Consider the following 23,860-nt stretch of genomic DNA (forward strand, 5'->3'; position numbering starts at 1 on the left):
TGAGGCTCAGTGCTTGGCAGAGGCCGCCCTGGAGCCTGCGATCCTCCCGTCTCAGCCTCCCAGACACCCCGGGACCACCACGCCCGGCCAGGCCCGGGAGCTCGCCGGGGTCTCGGGCAGTGGGCACCCGGGGACACGGGGGGGGGCATTTCCCAGCCTCTCCACGCCGCCGCGCACTCGGGCCGGGCCGGGGCGCCGGGGCCCCGGGCTTTGTCCCCGCGCGGTGCTCGCAGCCCCGGGCGGGCGCAGTCGGTAACCCGAGCTCGCGTTTCCCGGTGGCTTCTCTTAAAGCGGCCGCGGCCGGGCGGGCAGAACAAAGGCTATTGTTTTACGTCCTCCGCGTCCTCCGGGATGCCCCCGCCCGCCCCCGGCCCCTGCCCCTGCCCGCGGAGCCCGGGGGCGCGGGGCCCGCGCCGGGGCGGAGGCAGGGAGGCCGGGCCGCGCGGAGGCCGGCCGGGGCGGGGGCTGCGGCGGGCGGGGCGGGGGGCGGCGGGCCCCCCCCCAGGCCGGCCGCCGAGCCCGCCGGAACCCGGGCGCATTTCCTGGTGGCTCCTTTAAGAGGCAGAGCCGGTGCCGGGAACCCGCGTCAGTGGCGCCCTGAAACTGTGCAGATCAATGAGCCGCGGCGCTCCGGCCTTTCGGTTTCTCTCTTCCAGGAAGGAGCGGGCAGCGGGGAGCGCGGGGGGCGGGAGCAGACGGCGGCCCCCCGCCCCTGCCGCCGCCCCGAGCTCGCCGAGCCGCCCGCCCGCCGCGCCCCGCAACTTCCCGACCCCGCGCCGGAGACATGTCGGAGGCTCCCGCGCCCTGCGCCGTGAAGGTAACGCCGCCCCGCCGCGCTGGGGGCCCGGGGGGGGGCAGCGGGGGGCGCCGGGCCGCAGACCCCCGGCCGCCCCCGGCTCCGGGCAGGCGCCCCCGGAGTGAGCGCGCCCGCCGCCCCGACCACAACAAAAGCCCGGCGCTGGGTCCTGCACCCATGTGACCGAAATGTTAACTTTTGTTCCCCAGGGGTGGTCGCCTTAGGTGGGGGAAAATAAAAAGAAAGTTCTCCAGCCTCCAACCCCCTCCCCGATCGTGGGAGCGCACCTTTTTATTTTTTCTCTTAAGAGAGTCCCCGGGCCAGCCCCCTCCTCTGAAATTTGCCAGCCCGGCCGCCGCAGAGGCAGGCTTTCTAGAGCCGAGCCTTCGCCGGGCAGGGCACGAGGCTTTTCCACTCGTGTGCTCACGTATCCATTTATTCTGGACACGCAGGTAGGATCGAAGTTGCCCAAAGAGTTGGTGGTGGGGCCCCCGATGCCTAGGGAAGTGGAGCAGTTTTCTAAGTAGAAAACTCCAGCTGCGGGCCGAGGGCGAGGGCCGGAGCCGGGCTGACCTTCCCTGGTGACAGCGGCCGGCCGGCCCGGCGTCCCTGGCTCGGGCTCTGCAGCCCAGGACTGCGGGGGGGACTTGCAAGCTCGGTGGTCGGCGCCCGCAGGGCCGGGTGGCTGCGGGCAGGCGCTCACCTACTGTCTGAAAAGGCGGGGGTGCCTCCGGTTTGTTGCTGCTAAAAAGTTGTTGTAAAGTTTGCCACCGCGGGGGTGACTTGTCTGTCACCCCCCAATTACTTTACCTCTGTCCCGATCCTGCCCGGTCTGTGTCCAGCCGGCCTGAGGCCGCTGAAGTTTGTTTTGGGCTTGGCCTACTTAAGATCGTCTCCTTTGGGTGGACACTGCAGGGACAGTGGACATATAACCTGTTTTCTTCGTCCGTGGGGAATTAGAAAACCCAGTCCTGTTTTAACTCGGCACGCATCTAGGATCTGTGTAGGGGGGAGGCGGTATTTTTATCGTACTTGCGTTACTAGGCTTTCAAATTTAGAATCAGATCTTAGTGTTTCTAATGGCGAAAGATGGTCCTGGGTTTAAAGTAAGGCCACAAGAGAAAGGTGGGTCCGGTTTCTTTGGTTTTTTTTTTTTTTTTTTTGCCTTACAAAAATGCCCCATGGACCTTTCAGACTTCTGTGTCTGTCTGCCTGCCTGTCTGTCTGTCTGTCTGAGAAGGCGTGGAGGGAGGGGGGCTCACTTACAGAACTTGGGATACTTTGACACTTCAAAAGGCATCGCTTCCCCCTAATATAAATCACGTTCTACCTCCAGTTCAGGAAAATCCTGCCGCATAGCTAATCGAATTTATTTGACACTTCATAACAAAACGGAGGTAACTAAATAATAGGGTATTAAATCAGCCGATTGTTATTTGCCTAGCTGGCAGTAAACCCGACATCAGGAAAACCCAGACCAACTATTGTGTGCTAACTTTGGAGTGAAGACAAGAAGGCAGTCCATGCTTGCGAACTCTGCCTCTTCTCAGGAGACTGCGTCCCCGCTGTTGTGACGGTGGTGTGCTAGGCACCGCAGTAGTACAAAGAGCACAATAGCCCTCTTTCCTTACACACAGGTGTAGAGCCAGCCCCAGCCCCAGACAGGACCTGTTCTTCAGTGTGACATAAGCATTGTGTCCGCGATGCACGCACGTATCGTTTTTATTTTTATTTTTTTCCCCTGTCGCTGACGTTCTATTTTATTTTTTGGTGCTGGGGATGAAACCCGGGCCTTCCACATACTAGCGAGCCCTCTGCTATTGAGCGCTAACCCCCCCACCCTGCCCCACTCCACAGTCCTTTTTAAAAAAGTGCCTCTTTTCGTGAGAATATGCTTTTATGGAATTTCAGTTGATTTATCTTTTCTCGCCAGTCACTGAAGCGCCGTTTTTATTTTGGGTCGTCTTTTGTGGACCGGGTCCGTGGGTATTTGCTTAGATGGTGCATATGCTGGGGTGCCTTTCCGTGTAATCACCCCCCCCCCCAAATTTGTGGAATTCAGAGTTCGGATCCTGAGCCCTGGAGACCCAAGGAACAGGATCATTCCGGATCATCTGAAAATGTCCTGGAGCCCTGGTTCCCTGAGTCCTTGGGCTGTGGTGCGGGGACAACATGGCAGGTGCCAAGTAACCCAAAGACAGGTTTGCCTGCTTCTAGAGAGGTCGTTTCTAGAGGCCAAGAAACTTTCCTGGGAGCGGGGAATGGGTGCTGGTCCTTCAAGGATGAGTGATGAATTGGATGTCCTGAAGGTGTGGGATGCAGATGCCTGGGCCTCCTCTTCCCCCGCTGGCCCGTGACCTTCCTCGCTCCAGCTTTGCCAGCCTCCCGGTCGGGGCTCAGTGAATTCCTGAGCAGCCGGGGAGATGGAGGAGCCCCAAGGAGCTTGGCCAGGGGTAGCTGTAGTGGGAAACACTGTTTACTTCTGGCCAGCGCGTTCTGCTAGAAGAGCAGTGTCGGATTCGGGTAGAGTTTCCATGGTGAGAGTTTCTGAATTGGTTAGTTCCTGGCACCAGGGGAATTGAAGCCTTGGGGTGCTCTACCACTGAGCTACACCCCTTAGCCCTTTTGATTCTTTTTTTAATTTTTGAAAGAGGGCCTTGCTAAATTGCAGAGCCTCTAACCTGTGATCCTTCCTGTCTCAGCTCCCCAAGGATGGGGATTGCGGGTATGGGCCCCAGAGCCCGGCCATGGAACCTTTTTTTTTTTTTTTTTTTGGTGGTACTGGGGGTGGAACCCAGGGGTTTTTCTACCTCTAGGCTATACTCCCAGACCTATTTTATACTTTATTTGGAAACAGGGTCTCACTAAGTTGCTGAGAGCCTCACTAAGTAGCTGAGGCTGGCTTCGAACCTGCGCGATCCTCCTGTCTCCGCCTCCCAAGCGCAGGGATTACAAGTGTGCGCCACCAAGCCCGGCTGGCCATGGAGCCTTTGTAAAGATGAATTCTGTTCCTCTGGTTGACAGCGAATGCCTGATAAGGGATTTTATGTTTCCGTTGCACTTTAGAAGCACCTCTCTGGCACCTAGGGAAGTTAATAGCAGACCCATACTTTTTACTGGCGGAAGAGGGGTTGACCAGCCCAAGGTCACCCAAACTGATACCAAGCTTCCTTATTTCTCCCATGGAGACCCTCCCTGTGTTTTGTGTTTTTATTTTTGGCACTGAGGATTGAACCCAGGGGCATTCTACCTCTGAGCGGCACTGATTTTATTTGAGTTAGGGCCTCACTAAGTAGCTGAGGCTGGCCTCAGACCAGTGATCCTCCTGTCTCCGCCTCCCAAATACACCTGTATACCACCACACTCAGCTGTTTTGGCGCTCCTGTCCCTGAGACTTTTAAGCAGTCCAGTTCCCAACCGTTTGGAGTTGTTTTGACAGGACTAATAGGATCCACTCTCTCTATAAAAATGTCAAAAGAGCTGGGGGCGGTGGTGCTTGCTTGTCATCCAGCACTTGGGAGGCTGAGACAGGAGGATCTCAGGTTGGTGGCCAGCCTTGGCTACTTAGTGAGGCCCTCTACAACTCAGTGAGACCCTGTTTCAACAAAAATAAAGAATAAAAAAAAAAATAGGGCTGGGGGTATGGCTTGGAGGTGGATTGTCCCTGGGTTCCATCCCCAGTTCTACCAAAAAAGAAAAAGAAAGAAAGAAAGAAAGAGAAAAAAAAAAGTCAGACACCTTTTTCATGTCTTCTCCGAGGCCTGTGCTGGTCACGGGAAGAAGGAAGAGACTGTTTTTCCTGTCTCCAGCTTTCACCTTTGAATTACCTGTTCGGTTTTAAATTCAGCCAAGTTGCAGCGGGAGGTGTTTGGGGCGCAGCTGACACAGTCCTCTGCGGGGCTCGGCAGGGCGCGTTCTTGGCCAGGGCAAGTCAGAATAGAAATGGGAGTCCTGTAATGTCCCCGGGACCCTCTTTCTCTCCCTTCTCAACTGGTTGGTTTTGTACCTTCCCAATTTTTTTTTTTTTTTCAGTACTGGGGATGGAACCCCCCAGGGACGTTCTACCTCGGAGCTCCACCCCCAGCCCTATTTTTTATTCTTTATTTGGAAACAGGGTCTCACTGAGTTGCAGAGGGCCTCACTAAGTAGCTGAGGCTGGCCGTGAACTGCGATCTTCCAGTCTCAGCCTCCTGAATGCTGAGATGACAAGGGTGTGCCACCATGCTGGCGTTTTTTTTTTTGTTGTTGTTTGTTTTTTAAACAAAACAACAAAACAAAAACAAAAACAAAAAAACAGCTGTAGCCAGGCTGAGAGGCTGTCTAGACCTCTCCTGCTGGACGCCAGGCTCCGGTGATAGTTATCTTGGTGACCTGGTGCTCTTTAAGCAGCGGGCACAGAGAGGCCTGTGGGAGCCAGTGCCCTTTCCTCCTGGTGTGCACGGTCACCTCCTGGTGACTTAACACCTTCACCCTCCGTGTCTGTCCAAGCCTTACAATTAACTGAGCTGTATCGCTTCTCGGCCTTTTGGCTAAGATCAAGTGTAGTAGCTGAACTGTGATAGGATCATCATGTTTTTATTATTATTATTATTATTATTATTATTATTATTATTATTTTGCGGTACTGGGGATGGAACCCAGGGGCATTCTACCTCTGAACCAGCCCTATTTTTATTCTTTATTTTGAAACAGGGTCTCACTGAGTTGCAAAGGGTCTCACCAAGTATCTGAGGCTGTCCACGAATCGTGATCCTCCTGTCTCAGCCTCCCGAATGCTGGGTTTACCAGCGTGAGCCACCACGCCTGGCTGTGTTTTATTATTTTGATCCGGTTCTCAAACGCCGTGTCCACAGAGGCAGGAAAAGGATTGCAAACAGAGGTATTTGCAGAATCACAAACATTTCTCTATAAGTTTCCTCCAATTTTTAGGGAGGGCTTAGGGAAATTTTATTTCATTTTTGTATCTGTGTGTGGCACGGAGGATTGAACCCAGGGGCATTCTACCTCTGAACTACACCCCCAGCCCTATTTTCTTATTCTTTATTTTGAAACAGGGCCTCACTAAGTAGCTGAGGCTGGCCGAGAACCTGCGATCCTCCTGTCTCAGCCTCCCAAGTGCTGGGATGACAAGCGTGCGCCACCACGCCCGGCTGTCAGGGAACTTTTAGACATCCCTAGTTTAGAAATGCCTCTGAGCCAACTTCTTTTTTTGTGCGTGGTGCTGGGGATTGCGCCCACCGGGCATTCTACCTCCACGCTACACCCCCAGCCCTTTTATATTTGGTAACAGGGTTTCACTAAGATGCTGACCACCGAAGGTGTTGAGGCTGACTTCGAACATGTGACCCTCCTGTCTCAGCCTCCCAAGTCCTAGGTGTGTGCACTACCAGGCCTGGCACTAACTCCTGTTTTTGTAGAGGGAATTTGGAGTTAAAGTGGACAACAGAACCAGGTTTCAAGGCACACTGGCCGAGAATGGGGTCTCGGGCCACAGCCTTCTCTGGGTCCCTGGTGCGTCTATAAAAGGCAGGGAAATTTGATACAATGGGCCTCCCTCCGGCAGGCACTTCCTAGTGTGGTCCGTTTTAATCACAAGCCAGCTGGTGTGAGGGCATAGAGGTGTGTGCCAAGGAAGACGGGTGTGTGGGAGCTCAGGGCCGCCCGGGACTCGGCAGGTGTGAGCAGAGGAAGCCGTAGGAGGAGGGATGAGGGAGAAGGCCTATGGATTGTGGGCACCATCATTTGCAGCTGTGTGTGTGTGTGGGGGGGGTAGGGATTGAACCTACGTGCAGTCTACCTCCGAGCTACGCCCCCAGCACTATTTTTTATTCTTTATTTTGAAACAGGGTCTCACTAAGTTGCAGAGGGCCTCACTAAGTAGCTGAGGCTGGCCGTGAGCCACAGTCCTCCTGTCTCAGCCTCCCATGTACTGGGATTACAAGCGTGCGGCACCATGCCCGGTTTATTCTTTTATTTAGAAACAGGGCCTAAGTATGGGCGGGCCTCACTAAGTTGAGGTTGCCTGCGAACCTGCGATCCTCTTGTCTTCCAAGTCCTGGTATTTTAAGTGTGCACCACCACGCCTGATTTACCTCTGTCCCTCTTTACTTTTTCTTTAAAAAGAAAAATTTACTTTTTCTTTAAAAAGAAAAATTTAGGGAGGGTCTCCCTAAATTGTTGAGGCTGTCCTTGAACCTGCAATGATCCTCTGTCTCAGCCTCCCTCCATACTGGGATAACAGATGCACTCTACCATGCCCGGTTTGTTACCAGTTTTTTTTTTTTTTTTTTTGCAGGTCTGGGGATGGAACCCAGGGGCATTCAACCTCCGAGCTACACCCCCAGCCCTATTTTTTATTCTTTAGTTTGAAACAGCATCTCACTGAGTTGCAGAGGGCCTCACTAAGTAGCTGAGTCTGGCCGTGAACTGGGATCCTCCTGTCTCAGCCTCTGGGATGACACGCGTGCACCACCACGCCTGGCTTATTACCCGTTTTTCCTGCGAGCCCTTTGGCGTGGGTCTTCCAGCTGAGGAAGCGGTGCGACATGAAGCCTGGTCACGGGGTGCGCAGGGGCCTGTTGTTCGCTCTGAATACTACTTTGGAAACAGTGCAGAGCTGCCTTTCCGGCACTGCTGGCTGTGTTGCTGGGTGTGTGGAAAGAACCCGTCTCTGTGTATTTGTTGAATAGAAGGAGTGTTTTTCTTCAGGGTTCCCACGCCCAAAGGGGCCCAGCTTTGAAGACTGTTCATTGCCAAGCCTAGTATTTGGGGAGAGAGAGGCTAGAGTACATTAGTGTGAACTTAGAATGATAGCCTATTAAAAAGCAAACACATCTTTATTGATTTTTTTTCCCCCTGAACATACAGAAACCAGACTAATAAAGTGATGCTCACTGGGGCATCTCAGGCTGAGCGTCAGTGGATCGAGAGTGACTTTTCTGTCCTCAGCATCCTTGGGGGGTGGGGTACATGACTCTGTGCTTGAAACTCTTTCTAGAGTTGGGAAATATTATCATAAATCTTTTCTTTTCTTTCTTTTTTTGTGTGGTATTGAGGATAGAACCCAGGGGGCATTCTACCTTCAAACTATACTCCCAGCCCTATTTTTTATTTATTTATTTTGGTGGCACTGGGGTTCCTGGAAACCCTTCTACCTCCGGGCTATACTCCCAGACCAATTTTTTAAAATTTGGAAACAGGGTCTCTTAAGCCAGCGCTGCTGGCTTCGAACCTGCGCCATCCTCCTGTCTCCGCCTCCCAAGTGCAGGGATTACAAGTGTGCGCCACCACGCCCGGCTAGTGAGACCCTATTTTAAAATAAAGAATAAAATAGGGCTGAGGGCATAGCTCAGATGTAGAATGCCCCTGGGTTCAATCCCCAATACCACGAATAAATGAATAAATAAATACATGAATTTGTAAATCAATCAATAAATCCCGTGTAATTGAAAGTGTTGTTTTAGTGGTCATTGTTCCCATAGCAACTGGTACTAGTTACGCCTGTGTAATGATTTGCTGTTCGCTAGATGCCCTCCTCCTCCTCCTCCTCATCATCATCATCATTATGACCACCATTGTTTATTGACAGCTAACCTGTGCTGGTCCTTGTGTTGAGCATTTTTGTTTTGTTTTGCTTGTGTGTTTTGCTGTGTGTGTGTTTTCTACCCCAACTCGATGTTTAGTCTTTTTTAAAAAATTTTTATTCCTATTTTTACAATTTATTTATTTATTTATTTATTTATCTTTAGTGGTACTAGGGGTGGAACCCAGGGGCTTTCTACCTCTGGGCTATACTTCCAGATCTCTTTGGAAAGAAGGTCTTGCTAAGTAGTTGAGGCTGGCTCCGAACCTGCGCGATCCTCCTGTCTCAGCCTCCCAAGCGCTGGGATTACAAGCGTGCGCCACCACGCCCGGCTTACTCTTTATTTTGAAACTGGGTCTCACTAAGTTGCAGAGGGCCTCATTAAGTAGCTGAAAGTGGGTCTTGAACCTGAGATCCTCTTGTCTCAGCCTCCTGAGTACTAGGATGACAAGCCTGTGACATTATGCTCTGCAGGGTTTTTTTTTTTTTTGTGGGTCTGAGGATGGAAACCAGGGGCATTCGGCCTCCGAGCTACAACCCCTGCCCAATTTTTTATTCTTTATTTTGAAACTGGGTCTCACTGAGTTGCAGAGGGCCTCAGTAAGTAGCTGAGGCTGTCCACGAACCGCGATCCTCCGGTCTCAGCCTCCCGAATGCTGAGATTACAAGTGTGCACCACCACGCCTGGCTTCCCAGCCCTATTTTTTATTCTTTATTCTGAAACAGGGTCTCACTGAGTTGCAGAGGGCCTCAGTAAGTAGCTGAGGCTGTCCACGAACCACGATCCTCCTGTCTCAGCCTCCTGAATGCTGAGATTACAAGCCTGCGGCCACCAAGCCCGGCTTCATGCTGACCATTTTATCTGCAGGAGAAGCTCTGCTCTCCACAGCTCTCTCCAGGATGCTGGGATTTTTTCTCTCCATTGCACAATGAGGAAGAGGTTGTGTGATGTCGCAGTGTAGGCATCCGCCCTCCCAGGCTGTGGGTGGCCCCAGGCCCCATCTATGAGGGGACTCACTCCAATTCCAAGATATTTACCTGACTCTTCCATCTGTTCCCTCCTTCCTTTCTGCCTTCCTTCCTTCGTTTCTAACCCAGGGACATTCTCTCTTGGTGTTATACCCCCACGAGCTCACTCACTTGCTCGCCCTTATATTTTTTTGCGGGTCTGGGGATGGAGCTCAGGGGCATGGTACCTCCGAGGTCCACCCCCAGCCCTATTTTTTATTCTTTATTTTGAAACAGGGTCTCACTGAGTTGCAAAGGGCCTCACTAAATAGCTGAGGCTGGCTGCGAACTGCAATCCTCCATCCTCCTGTCTCAGCCTCCCAAATGCTGGGATTATAAGCGTGCGCCACCACGCCCGGCTCTTTATATCTTTTACTTTGAAACATCTTCCTAAGTTTCTGAGAGTCTCCGCTTGTTGTTGAGCCTGGCCTTGAACCCTTGGTCCTCCTGTCTCAGTCTCCCAAGTACTGGGATGACTGGCGTGCACGAACATGCCTGGATCCTTTTTCTTTCTTTTTTCTTTCTTTTTTTTTTTGCGGTACTGGGGATTGAACCCAGGGACATCCTACCTCCGAGCCACACCCCTTGCCCTATTTTTTATTCTTTATTTGGAACAGGACCTCACTAAAAGTAGCGGAGGCTGTCCTGGAATCTGCAATCCTCCTGCCTTGGCCTCCAAAGTACTGGGATTACAAGTGTGTGCACCACCACATCCACATTGGGTCTGTCTTTATGGAAAAAATCGGAAACTCCAAGAATGTGGTCCGGGGAGAGTGGGTGTAAGGTGGGGGAGCTGAGGGGCGGAGTAGGGTTCACCCCCAGCTGCTTTTCCTTGGCTTGGGTCTCCCTGCTGAAGGGAGGTGACTCTTCCCTGCCAGCCACCTGCCCTGGGATGCTCCTGTTTCTGCACCAGTCCCCAGTATTCTCCGGTGACAGGGCATCTTCCCACGGTCCCTTTGGGCTCACATCTTGCTCAGAAACCCTTCTTTGCCCTCCTCCACTTTTCTCTTAACTCTCCTACTGCTTAATTATTACTTGGTGAATGCCTGTGTGTGCAGCTTCCTGGCCTCGGGGCCGCAGGCCTTCTCTGCCCACCCTGCTCAGTCTCTTCCTTTTGCACACCTTTATTTCTCTTTAAACGCATTTTTTTTTTTTTTTTTTTTGGTGTGTGTGTGTGGGTACTGGGACTTAAACTGTATTTTTTATTTGAAAGCAGGGTCTCACTGAGTTGCTGAGGGCCTCGCTAAGTAGCTGAGGCTGGCTGTGAACCTGTGCGATCCTCCTGTCTCTGCCTCCCAAGTAGTAGGATTACAAGCGTGTGCCCAGCACGCCTGGCCTTTTAAGAGCCATTTTGCCCAATCTGTGAGCATAAGGCCCGGTCTTCCACGCTTTCTTCCTCTCCCAGCATTCCTCAGGTAGATTTTTTTTTTTTTTTTTTTGGTGGTACTGGGGTTTCTGGAAGCCCTTCTACCTCCGGGCTACACTCCCAGACCTATTTTTACATTTTTTATTTGGAAACAGGGTCTCCTAAGCCAGTGAGCGTGGCTGGCTTCGAACCTGCACGATCCTCCTGTCTCTGCCTCCCAAGCGCGGGGATTACAAGCGTGTGCCACCACGCCCGGCAGGTAGATCTTTAATACTCTGCTATTTCTGGCTATCTCTTTGAAGTTTCTGCAAATATATTCCCTGATTCTCTTCCTATCACCAAAGGAATCCTAATATTTGGGAGACTGAGCCTGGAGGATCGCAGGTTCAGAGCCAACCTCGGCCACTTAGTGAGGCCTTTAGCAATTTAAGTGAAATCATATTTAAAAAAATAACAATAATAGCCAGGCGTGGTGGCGCACGCTTGTAATCCCAGCATTTGGGAGGCTGAGACCAGAGGATCGTGGTTCACGGACAGCTTCAGCTACTTAGGCCCTCCACAACTTAGTGAGACCCGGTTTCAAAATAAAGAATAAAAAATAGGGCAGGGGGTGTAGCTCAGAGGTCAAATGCTCTGGGTTCCATCCCCAGACCTGCAAAAAATAAAATAAAATAAAATAAAATAAAATAAAATAGCTCCATAGTAGAATGCTCCTGGGTTCAATCCCCACTAACCCCCCCAAAAAAAGTTGTACAAGCCAGGCCTGGTGGCCCACACCAGTAATCCTAGAACTTGGGAGTCTATGATGAGATAGAAGAATCTCAGATTTGAGGCCAGTCTCAACAATTTATCGAAACCCTGTTTCAAAATAAAAAGTGGCTGGGCATGGTGGCCCATGCTTGTAATCCTAGTACTTGAGAGGCTGAGACAGGAGGATCGTGGTTCGCAGACAGCCTCAGCTACTTAGTGAGGCCTCTGCAACTTAGTGAGACCCTGTTTCAAAACAGAGAATGAAAAATTGGGCTGGGGTATGGCTCAGAGGTAGAATGCCTCTGGGTTCAATCCCCAGGAACACACACACACACACACACACACACACACACACACACACACACACACACATCTTCCATTTACATTCTTTCCTGAACATTTGACTCCATGGGGATGGATAGAGGCTTTCTTCTCCTGGGTCCACAGGACACAGTTGAGCTCCAGATACTAGAGGCGTTCATGGTCTTGTCCAAGCACACAGGGCTAAAATCTAGGTCTGCCCCGCTGGCTGACTCCCAGCACAGTGCCCTCCTCACCCTCTCCTGTGTTCTTCCATTGCTCGGAAAAGCTCTTATTTGAACTTGCATTGAACCCGAGTTTCGGCACCAGGGCAGAGGATGCCTGGTGGTTTCACCGTCATACCAGAAAGGCTTTCCTATCTTGCAGCGAAGCTTTGGGGGAGATAGTGTGTGGTTCTGAATACGTTTCCTGAGTTGAAAGAAAAGGAAAAAAGCCCAGTCTGGAGTAGCGAGTGAGGGAGTCCAACCGGCCTTAGTTATTACTCAGCGCCGGGGTGTTTGAACAGACCCGGCCCTGCTGGGGGTTCAGTTGCTTATTTTCTGCTGCCGGGGAGCGACTTGAAAGACATCCACCCCCAGGTCGGCTTTTGTCGCTCCCGAGTCTGTCTGGCCACAGAACAGACACCGTGTGCTGATGCGGGGTGAATTTCCAGCCTCACAAGCTGGGGCGGACACGGCCCCGCATGGAAGTTTAATTGAAAAAGTGGAATTTGTTACCTTGGGGCATGAGGGAGCTGTTGTTTTTTGGGATTGTGAAGGGAGTGCGGTGGCCCTTTTCAGCAGACCGATTCTTTTTCCTATGGATTTAAAAGCTGTCCTGGAACGTTCTCTGCCTATGCATAATATAAATGAAGATTGGAAAATGATCCTTTTTTTTTGATACTAGGGATTGAACCCTGGGGCATTCTACCTTTGGACTACATCCCCAGTCCTGTTTTATTTTTGTAATTTTTTTTTTTTTTTGCGGTACTGAGGATTGAACCCAGGGGCATTCTACCTCTGAGCTCCACCCACAGCCCTATTTTTTAGTCTTTATTTTGAAGCAAGGTCTCGCTGAATTGCAAAGGGCCTTACAAGTAGTAGCTGAGGCTGTCCTCGAACCATGATCCTCCTGTCTCAGCCTCCCAAATGCTGGGATTACAAGTATATGCCACCATGCCCAATTTACTCTTTATTTTTGAAACAAGATCTCACTAAATTGCAGAGGGCCTAAGTAGCTGAGGCTGGCTGCAAACTTGCGATTATCCTGTCTCAGCCTCCCAAATCCTGGGATTATAAACCAGCCACCACACCTGGCTTTTATATTTTATTTTGAAACAGGGCCTCAATAAGTTGCTGAGAGCCTCTCTCTAAATTGCGCAGGCCGGCCTCGAACCTGTGATCCTATGTCTTAGCCTCCCAAGTACTGGGATTACAAGTGTGTACCACTATGCCCTGCTAAAAGTTATTTATTTATTTATTTATTTATTTATTTATTTATTTATTTATTTATGGTACTGGGGTTCCTGGAAAGCGTTCTACCTCCTGGCTACACTCCCAGACACCTATTTTTTATATTTTTATTTGGAAACAGGGTCTCTTAAGCCAGCCAGACTGGCTTAGAAGCTGCGCGATCCTCCTGTCTCCGCCTCCCAGAGCGGTGATTACACGTGTGCGCCACCACACCCTGCTTATCCTTTATTTTGAAACAGGGTCTCACTGAGTTGCAAAGGGCCTCACTAAGTAGCTGAGGCTGGTCCCAAACCCCAGTCCTCCTGTCTCAGCCTCCCAGATGCTGGGATTAGAAGCGTGTGCCACCACGCCCGGCTGCCCTGCTGAAAATTTTGAGGAATAGCGGTAAGGGTAAGGGTTCAATGTTGTCTTCCCACCCACGGAACAGGCGTGGGACTCTCAGACTGTTCCAGAGGTTTCGAGGGAAACCATCCCCAAACTCCCCTTGGAAACCACCAGTGGACAGTGGTGACTCTCTTCCCTGTACTGCGGGGGTTGGAAGGGGTGACTGCTCTTGTCGCGGTCTTCCTGGAGACACATCTGTAGGAGGTCAGTGGTCCTGGGTTCACTCACTCAAGGAAGCTGACTCTGAACTATTTCCTGGAAGAGATGAACTACTGATAAAAATCAGCCTCGCTGTCGAAGCACGAAGCAAACCCCATGAGCTTGCTGTGCGTTTGGCTCTGAAGTTGCCGGTTTCCCCCAACACTCCTCCTTCCTTCCAGTGAAAGTGAGGGGCAGGAGAAAGGCCCGGGGCTGGGCTGCCCCTCCCTCCAGTCCCTAACCAAGAATCAAGGTCAAGAGAGGCGTGGGAAGCCAGGTGTGGTGCTCGCTTCTCATCCCAGCCTTTGGGAGGCTGATGCTGGAGGATCGTGGTTCCTGGACACCCTCAGCTACTTAGTGAGGCCCTTTGCCAACTCAGTGAGAGCCGGTTTCAAAATAAAGAATAAAACATAGGGCTGGGGGTGCAGCTTGGAGGTAGAATTCCCCTGGGCTCCATCCCCAGTACTGCCAAAAACAGAGACAAAAAAAAAAAAAGTAAAGAAAAAGAAAGACTTTGGTGTGATCCCTGTAGTTAGGTGGTTGAGACAGGAGGATCCCAGGTTGGAGGACGGCATCAGCAACTCTGTGTGTGTGTGTGTGATGCTGGGGATTGAACCCACTGTGGCATTCTACCTCTGAGTTACACCCCCAGCCCTGTTTTATTTTTTATTTGAAAAATAATAAGTTGTTGAGACCAGCTTTGAACTTGACATCCTCCTGGCTTGGCCTCCCGGGTACTAGGATTGCAGATGTGGACCTCCATTCCCAGTTCAGACACAGCAATTTTTTTAGGAAGACCCTCAGTGACTTAAGAGATTGGCTCAAAACAAAAACCAAAAAGAGCTGGTGGTGTAGTTCCGAGGTAGAATGCTCCTTCTACCTTTGGGGTTCAATCCTCAATATATATATAAAAAATAGATTTAATATTTGTGTGGCCCCTAGCCTTTAATATTTGGCCAAATAGATTATACTGGGACTGGCCTAGAAAATCCAATGGAATTTTAAAAGGGAATTGGGGCTGGGTGTGGTATAGCACACACACACCTATAATCTCACCCAGTCCTGAGGCCAAGGGTGGCCCCCAAGGCTGAGTGGAGGTTCCCAAGTTCAAGGCCAGCCTGGGCAATTCAGAGAGCCTGCTCAAAAAAAAAAAAAAAAAAAAAAAAAAAAAAAAGGTGGGGGTGTAGCTTAGTGGTAGAACTCCCCTGGGTTCAATCCCCAGTACCAGAAGAAAGAAAAAAGAAAACAGTGATGGAAATTTCTTTAATTGTGTGTGTGTGTGTGTGTGTGTGTGTGTGTGTGATACTGGGGATGGAACCCAAGGGCATTTTACCTCTGAGCTACACCCCCAGCCCTATTTTTTTTTTTTTTTTTTTTGGCAGTACTGGGGATGGAACCCAGGGGCATTCTACCTCCAAGCTGCACCCCCAGCCCTATCTTTTTATTCTTTATTTTGAAACAGGGTCTCACTGAGTTGCAAAGGGCCTCACTAAGTAGTAGCTGAAGCTGCCCGCCAACTCAGATCCTCCTATCTCAGCCTCCCACATGCTGGGATTACAAGCTTGCGTCATCATACCCGGCTTCCTATTTTTTATTCTTAATTTTTAAACAGGGTATCACTAAGGTGCAGAGGGCCTCACTAAATAGCTGAGGCTGGCCAGGAAGTGGTGATCCTTCCTCTCTTGAACTTGTGATCCTTCCTGTTTCCACGTACTGGAATTCCAAGGGCACGCCACCACGCCCGGCTAGCTAATTATTTTTTGTATATTGGTTTGTAATCACTGGTGGGGAGGTGCCCCACCCCCCCACCCCCAGACAGTGATAGTGAGTTCTTCTTTGAGTATCTGTGTGCTGAGTTCTTGCCATGACGTTGGTGGCCTGGCTGATTTTGGAAAAATGGGAAATCTGAAAGACCCGGACCCCAGGTACCTTGAGAAGCTGCCTCCTCTTCCTTTGGCTGTGAGGGTGTTTATCAAATCCGTGTCACTCCTGACTTCCTGAGTCTTACTGACAGTCATGGCGCCAGAGAGTTGCCACCTGGCGATGGAACCTGAGCGATTTGGGGGCAGATTCCGGAGACCTGAGGGACTTGCTTGGCTGAGCTGGGCGCGCCTCCAGTGCCCTGGGGAGCGGCCAGTCCTCTGCCGAGTTGTCCAGCCTGGTTTGGGGACTGCAGGATTCCAGGGCGAGGGGAAAGGCGAGCCGGCCCCAGACTGCCCTTCTGAGTTTGGGGTTCCGCTCCTCCGAGCTCTGGGCAGGGCTGTGAGCTGGGGGTGAGTATGAGTTCCTCTGTAGCTGCAGGCCATGGCTGTCATGGCTGAAGCAGGAAGGGCCCCGGGGCAGAGTTGGCGAACAGCGCGCGTAAGGATGGTAAGGATGGGCCACTATAAGGATGGGCAGTGGGCTGTGATCTTGATTTTCCGGATGGGACACAGAGAGAGGGGCCTGGCTGCCTGGTTTTAACCTGTTTCAAGTAGTTTGCCCATTTTACACACACTCTTCTGGTACAGACACTTTTTTTCTTTTTCTTTATTTTTCCTGTACTAGGGATGGAACCCAAGGGTGTTCTACCTCTGTCCTATAATATCCCCAGTTCTTTTATCTATCAATCATCTATCTACCTATTTTTGGGTACTGGGGACTGAAGTCGGAGGCGTTCTACCTCCAAGTTATAACTCCAGCCAGATTTTATTTCTTACCTGGAAACAGGGTCTCACTAAGTAGCTGAGGCTGGCCGTGAACCTGCAATCTTCCTGTCTCAGCTTCCCAAGTACTGGGGTTACAGGCGTGTTCCACCATGCCTGCCCCTCCGCTTTACTTTTAACAATTAAATTTTTTTTTTTTGCAGAACTGGGGATTGAACCCACAGACATCGTACCCCCGAGCTATATCCCCAGCCCTATTTTTTTATTATTTATTTTTGAAGAGTCTTACTAAGTTGCAGAGGGCCTCACTCAGTAGTTGAGGCTGGCTGTGAAACTGGATCCTCTTATCTCAGCCTTCCAAACTGGAATTATAAGCATGCACCACCACACCCATCTACTTTTTATTTTGAGATAGGGTCTTCCTGAATTGCTGAGACTGACCTTGAACTTGTGGTCCTCCAGCCTCAGCTTCCCGAGTCTCTAGCATTAGAGATATGCCACTGTGCTGGTCTGTATGTTGACTTTTATAGACTGCCTACCCTTAGAAAAGGAATAAGGAAAGCCAGCCGTGGTGGTACGTGCTTGTAATCCCAGCATTCGGGAGGAAATCCCAGCATTCCGGAGGCTGAGACCTGAGAATCACAATTCCCAGATAGCCTCAGCTACTTAGTGAGGTCCTCTGCAATCTTGTGAGACCCTGTTTCAAAATAAAGAATTAAAAACAGGGCTGGGGGTATAGCTCAGAGGTAGAATGCCCCTGGATTCAATCCCCAGTGCCACACACAAAAAAAAAAAAAAAAAAAAAAAGAAAGAAAAGAAAATGAATAAGGAACCATTGAAATTGGTAGCAGCAGCAGGCGTGGCAGCGCACGCTTGTCATCCCAGTATTTGGGAGGCTGAGACAGGAGGATCATGGTTTGCAGACAGCCTTAGCTACTTAGTGAGGCCCTCTGCAACTTAGTTGAGACCCTGTTTCAAAATAAAGAACAACAACAACAACAAAATGGGGCTGGGGATGTGGGTATGTAGCTGGATGATAGAATGCCCCTGGGTTCCATTCCCAGTACCACACACACACTCAAAGAAATTGGTAGCAGTATATTTACCTATCTCTGTGTACAAGGTAATGTGCTCTCCTGAGAGACAGGTGAGGTGAGGCCTTATAGGGGGAAATAAACCCTTAAAAATGCAAGAAGTCGCCGGGCGTGGTGGCGCACGCTTGTAATCCCCGCGCTTGGGAGGCTGAGACAGGAGGATCGTGCAGGTTCGAAGCCAGCCTCAGCTACTGAGTGAGGCTCTCAGCAACTTAGTGAGACCCTGTTTCTAAATAAAATATAAAATATGTCTGGGAGTATAGCCCGAAGGTAGAAAGCCTCTGGGTTCCACCCCCAGTACCACCAAAAAAATAAAAATAAAAAATAAATTAAAATAGGGCTGGGGATGTAGCTCAGCGGCAAAATGCCCCTGAGTTCCTCCCCAGTACCAAGAAACAGAAAACAGACCAACGCGCACAAAAGAGAAAAACCCAGGAAGGCAGAGAGTTCGGGAGCCAGGTGGCCCGCGGACCAGGCTTGCTAATCTTGCACGGGGAGAGAGGGCTCCGTGCTCTTTTGCCTTTGTGCGTGTTGCTATCACAGAATTCGGAGAATCTGTCTGTCTTGCGAGTCTTGGCCAATTGGGCAAATGGAGCTGTGTGCAGGCTGTCGGGACCACCGTAGGGCGCGGTTCCTTTGAAGGGGAAGACGGTGCGTGTGCATTTTCACCTCCGCAGTGGTCTCACGAGGTGTACCCTGACTCAGGGTGAATGTTGGTTCCCAGCAGGGTTCAGTTCTTACTCGGGTGCCCTTCAGTAGCACCCACAGGGCCTCGATAGGCAAGCACAGTTCCCTGTCTGGTGCACACAGTTGGGGCCAGGCAGGCTCCGTGCCCAGCGGATTGTTGGAGAAATCTACGACACTGGTCCTCAAATGGATGTCCTGAGCCGGGCGGGGTGGTGCGCACCTGTCACCCAGGTACTTGGGAGGGTTGCGTGTCTTTGTCCCAGGGTCATACATTGCGGACACCACAGTGTCATGTGGTTTGTACTGCACAGAGAGCAACATCGCACAAAACCCAGCCATGTTGTGGCAGAGAAACCTTCCACGTGGATGAAAAAAATATCTCTCCTTGGAGGCTTGGCTTTGTTGTGGGCTATCAACGGTGTGCTGAACAGCAAGCTGAGGGCTGTTAACAAGCTGTTTCTATGAGCGTCTCCCTGCGCTGGCCGGAAAAGGCAATGTGTACATATACCACAGCTATGAAATAGTTTGCCTGTGGTGTTTATATGTTGGTGGAGTGTGTGTGTCTTTGGTGGCGAATGGCCTGAGAAGATCATGTAAAATGTGTTTTATTTGTTCCTGGGTTAGTATCTACATTCAATTTTAGTTTATTTATTTATTTTTGGTACTAGGGGTTGAACCCCAGGTGCATTCTCCCTCTCAGCTACACCGCCAGCCCCCTTTTATTTTTATTTTGAAATAGGATCTTGCTAGGTTGACGAGAGTTCAGAGTCTCACTGTTTGCTGAGGCTGTCCTCGAACCTGCGATCTTCTGGTCTCAGCCTTGTCACCATGACTGGCTCTAACTTATTTTGTTTTGAATCAGGGGTCTTTTTAAGTTGTTGAGAGGCTCATTAAGTTGCTGAGGCTGGCCTTGAGCCTTTGGTGCTCCTGTCTCAGCCTCTCGAGCACTGGGATTCCAGGTGTGTGCCACCATGCCTGGCTTTGATTTGTTTTTTAAGCTGGCTTCAATGAAGAGGCGTTTGGTCAGCCACAGGGTATGAATCAACCATCTTCAAAAAGCTGCAGCGTATTTTATGATATTACCCTAGGTATATCACAGTAGCTTTAAGGATTTCTACCTTAGGGTCCCTGGAGGACAGGTAGGTCACCCAAGCTCAGCGCAGCAAGGGCCCATTTGTGTGTGATCTCTCTTTTTATTTTATTTTTTGGTGGTGCTCAGGATTGACCTCAGAGGCCTTATACCTCCAAGCTACCCCTCTCCCGCTCTATTTTATTTTAATTAAATTAATTAATTAATTAATGCTACTGGGGATTGAACCCAGGGGCATTCTGCTTCCAAGTTTCCAAGCTACACCCCTAGCCCACTTTTAATTCTTTTTTTTTTTTTTGTGGTACTGGGGATGGAACCCAGGGGAATTCTACCTCCAAGCTACACCCCCTCACAAAATTGTGGAGGGATGGATTTATTTATTTATTTATTATTTATTTCTGAGGATGGAACCTAGGTGCTTTCTATTTCCAAGCTACACTCCAGCCCTATTTTATTTTATTTTATTTTATTTTATTTTTTAACAGTACTGGAGATAGAACCCAGGGGCATTCTACCTCTGAGCTACACCCCCAGCCCTATTTTTTATTTATTTTGAATCAGGGTCTCACTGAGTTGCGGAGGGCCTCACTAAGTAGCCGAGGCTGTCTGCGAGCCCAGATCCTCCTGTCTCAGCCTCCCGAATGCTGGGATTACAAGCGTGCCTCCATGCCTGGCTTCCTTTTTTATTTGGAAACAGGGTCCCGCCAAGCCAGTGAGAGGCTGGCTAGGTTTGCTGAGCCGGCTTCCAACCTGCGATCCTCCTGGCTCAGCCTCCCAAGCACTGGGATGCGAGGTGTGGGCTATGTCTGATCTCATTAGACTTTTCTGAGTCCAGGTGACAGATCTGGAACTTGGCTGGAGCCAGTAGCCAGTTCCTATTATGGGTCTTTAATGGAGAGGACACTATTGTTACTTGGTCTCAACTATGTTGCTTCTATTACAGTAACAGCTGCTGTAATAATAATAATAATAGTAATAATAATAAAAACAGGTGTCTCTTCTAATCTCCTGACTGCATCAGTTCACTAGCCTGGCAGAGCCATATTGTTTTTATTTATTTATTTTCATCCCCCACGAGCCAGATCACGCCAAGAACCGTGGGTGAGTGGGTTATTGTGCAGGGAGAGGGCAGCCTTCTTGGGTGGTTTGTATCCCAAGAGTCTTATCAGAAAGATTGCGCTAGGGCCGGGCCTGCTGGCACGTGCCTAGGATCCCCAGTGCTTGGGAGTCTGAGAAGGGAAGATGACCGATTCGAGGCCAGCCTCAGCAAGTAGTGAGCCTCTCATCGACCCCTAGCGAGACCCTGTTTCAAAATTAAAATAGGCAGCGGGGTGTGGTGGTGCTCGCTTTTCATCCCAGCATTTGGGAGGCGGAGACTCGAGGATCACAGGTTCACAGCCGGCTTCAGCTACTTAGTGAGGCCCTTTCCAACTCAGTGAGACCCTGTTTCCAAGTAAAGACTAAAAAATAGGGCTGGGAGTGTAGCTTGGAGGTAGAATGCCCCTGGGTTCCATCCCCAGCACCGCTAAATAAATAAATAAATAAATAGGGCTGGAGGTACACCTCCAGAAGTCGAATGACCCTAGTTTCAATATCCAGTGCCAAAAAACAAAACGGGAACTGCTAAATAAAACTACGAATTGGAGAGGACCACCGAAAGAGGTTAGTAAGTGAATAAAGCCATAGCTGTGCCGAGCGGCCCTCCTGTGGCTCCTCCAGGGCCGCCGACAGCCAGCGCGGGCAGAGGCCGGGGCACTGAATGACGGGCCCCTCGGGTCTTCTGTGCACTGGCGTCTCCTCCTTCCCTGCTCCTTTTTATTTATTTATATAATGTCCTACCTCTGGGCTACTCCCCCAGCCCACCTCCATTACTTTTTACTTTTTATGTTGAAAATGGGTCTCACTACGTTCCCGGGGCTAATGTGAAACTGAGATCCTCACGTCTCAGCCTCCCGAGGACTTGGGATTACAGGTGTTACAGGTGTGCACCACCATGCCCGGCCTATTTATTACTTATTGATGGATTATTGTATCAGGGATTGAGCCCAGGGGTCTTATACCTCTGGGCCACAACTTTTTTTTTTTTTTTTTTTTTTGGTGGTACTGGGGTTCCTGGAAGCCCTTCTACCTCCGGGCTACACTCCCACACCTATTTTTACATTTTTATTTGGAAACAGGGTCTCCTAAGCCAGCGCTCGTGGCTGGCTTTGAACCTGCGCGATCCTCCTGTCTCTGCCTCCCAAGCGCGGGGATTACAAGCCTGCGCCACCACGCCTGGATATTTTTTATTTTGAAACAGGGTCTCACTGAGTTTCAGAGGGCCTCGCTAAGTAGCTGAGGCTGTCTGCGAACCCGGATCCTTCCTGTCTCAGTCTCCTGAATGCTGAGATTACAAGTGTGCGCCGCCACAGCCGGCTTGAATTGAAACTTTAATAGTGTCCCAGGCATGGTGGCGCACACCTGTAATTCCAGCACTAGGGAGGCTGAGACGGGCGGATTGCAGGTTCGCAGCCAGCCTTGACAACTTAGCGAGGCCCTCTGTAATTTGGTGAGACCCTGTTTTCAAATAAGAAATAAAATAGGGTTGGGGGCATAACTTGGAGGTAGAATGCCCCTGGGTTCCATCCCCAGTTTTGCAAAATATAAAATAAAATAAAGGGCTGGGAAGCTGGGCGTGGTGGCACACGCTTGTAATCCTAGTACTTGGGAGGCTGGGTCAGGAGGATCGCAGGTTCGTGGCCAGCCTCAGCTACTTAGTGAGGCCATCCACAACTTAGTGAGACCCTGCTTCAAAATAAAGAATAAAAAACCAAAATAGGGCTGGGGTGTAGCTCGGAGGTAAAATGCCCCTGGTTTCAAATCCCCACACTAAAATGAATGAATGAATGGGAGCGGCAAGAAGACACCCAGAGGCCCGAGGCATCCCTGGGGCGCGTGGCTGCAGAGCATCTCTTTTGGTTTGCAGTTGTCCATCTGCAGCAGGAACTGTCAGGAGATAGGCTTAGGTTTCTGGGTCTGATCTGATAGGTGTAAAATGGACCAATCAGGAGAGGTCAGATCCAAGCCCGCACCTTGGGCCTTACACACAAGTCCAAGGGACCATTTCCCTCTCTTTCTTGTCGTCCTTGCAACACAGCTGGGACCCAGGGCCATATTAAGCTATGTGAAAAGTGCCAGCTACGGGGGCAGGGTGGCGCATGCAGGCATCCCAGTACTTGGGAAGCTGAGCCAGGAGCGGAATCTCAGGCAACGGAGCGAGAAGCTCTCAGCAACCTAGTGAGACTGTTTCAAAACAAAATGGGCTGGAGGTGCAGATCAGAAATAGAATGCCCCTGGGCTCAGTCTCCAGTACCACACGGCGGGGGGGGGGGGGTTCACCCTCTTGAGCCTGTGCCCAGCAGCAAGGGGACTTTGACAGTTCCTCCCAGGCTGGCATGTGTTTTCCTGACCACCTGCTGGGGGCTGCGCTTCCAGACCCACGCAGCAGCTGCCCGCTGCCCTTGACCTCACCTTGGAGGGAGGTGGGCCAGCCCCCAGAGCTCGCCCTAGCCTCTATCCCTGCTCTCTCTGCTGGGCTCCATCAGGGCTTCTGTGCGGCCTGGAGTCCTGCGGGGCTGCCGATCTTGGCCACTGAAGAGCAAAAAAGCACAGGCCCCATGTAAATGTGAGAAGACACACTTAGTAGAGGGTGACCTTGAAGGGCGCCTGCCAATCAGTCAACATGCAGGTAGGATGCCCCAAGTTGGATCATGGTCCCCCTGTGGGGACCACCGACACCCTCACTCGGCATCTTCGTGGTCCAGGTTGGGGTGCATGCTGGGCTTCCCCAGGCCATTCCCTTCCCCTCCACCTCCATCCGGGCCACTAAGAAACAGGGTCTCGCTAAGTAGCTGAGGCTACTTCTGTCTCAGCCTCCCAGTGCTGAGATTACAAGCTTGTGCCACTTCGCCTGGCTCTCACAGATTACTCTTACTGAAAGTAAGATCTTATGAGATCAGGACTTTAAGGAATGGCCTTACTTCCAATCAGCCCTCCAGGTGGCGAAGGTGGCAATGCTTGGTTACCAAGGAGGTCCCGTGCCAAGGGCTGCCCTGAGCATCCTCCTGTCTCATGACGGCCGCGGGTACCAAGAAACACGGCTCCTGTCTGTCTTCCTTGGCCATCCTGGTTGCAAGGACTAAGCCTTGTGCTGCAGGGCAGAGTCTGATCTCTAGCTAAAATCAGGAAGAAAATTCCCCCTGTGGTATTTGATTACACAATCGCCCTACCAGGTGTGCCACCACTGTTACACACACACACACACACACACACACACACACACACACACACACACACACACATGCCCCACCTCATTGGCCATCTTCACGGTGGGACGTTGAACCTCAAGGGCCAGCAGTCTGATTTATTTGATAAACCCGTGCCCTGTAAGATGGAAGGGAACAGGGTATGGTGGGCACGCTTGTCATCCCAGCATTCTGGAGGCTGAGA

At 50.8% G+C, this 23,860-nt stretch overlaps 1 protein-coding gene across 1 annotated transcript in view; it reads left to right on the top strand.

The window, feature by feature from the left end:
* Positions 1 to 784: 784 nt before the first annotated feature.
* ETV6 (ETS variant transcription factor 6) overlaps positions 785 to 23,860 on the top strand; it is a gene marked incomplete at both ends in the record, with an annotated part of 226,247 nt that continues 203,171 nt past the window's right edge. The window contains one exon of the mRNA XM_080705208.1: positions 785 to 817. Coding sequence (XP_080561334.1) covers positions 785 to 817 — 33 coding nt within the window. The remainder of the gene's footprint in view (positions 818 to 23,860) is intronic.

This window comes from Muscardinus avellanarius (genome assembly GCF_963383645.1).
Source record: "Muscardinus avellanarius genome assembly, chromosome: 11".
NCBI lineage: Eukaryota > Metazoa > Chordata > Mammalia > Rodentia > Gliridae > Muscardinus > Muscardinus avellanarius.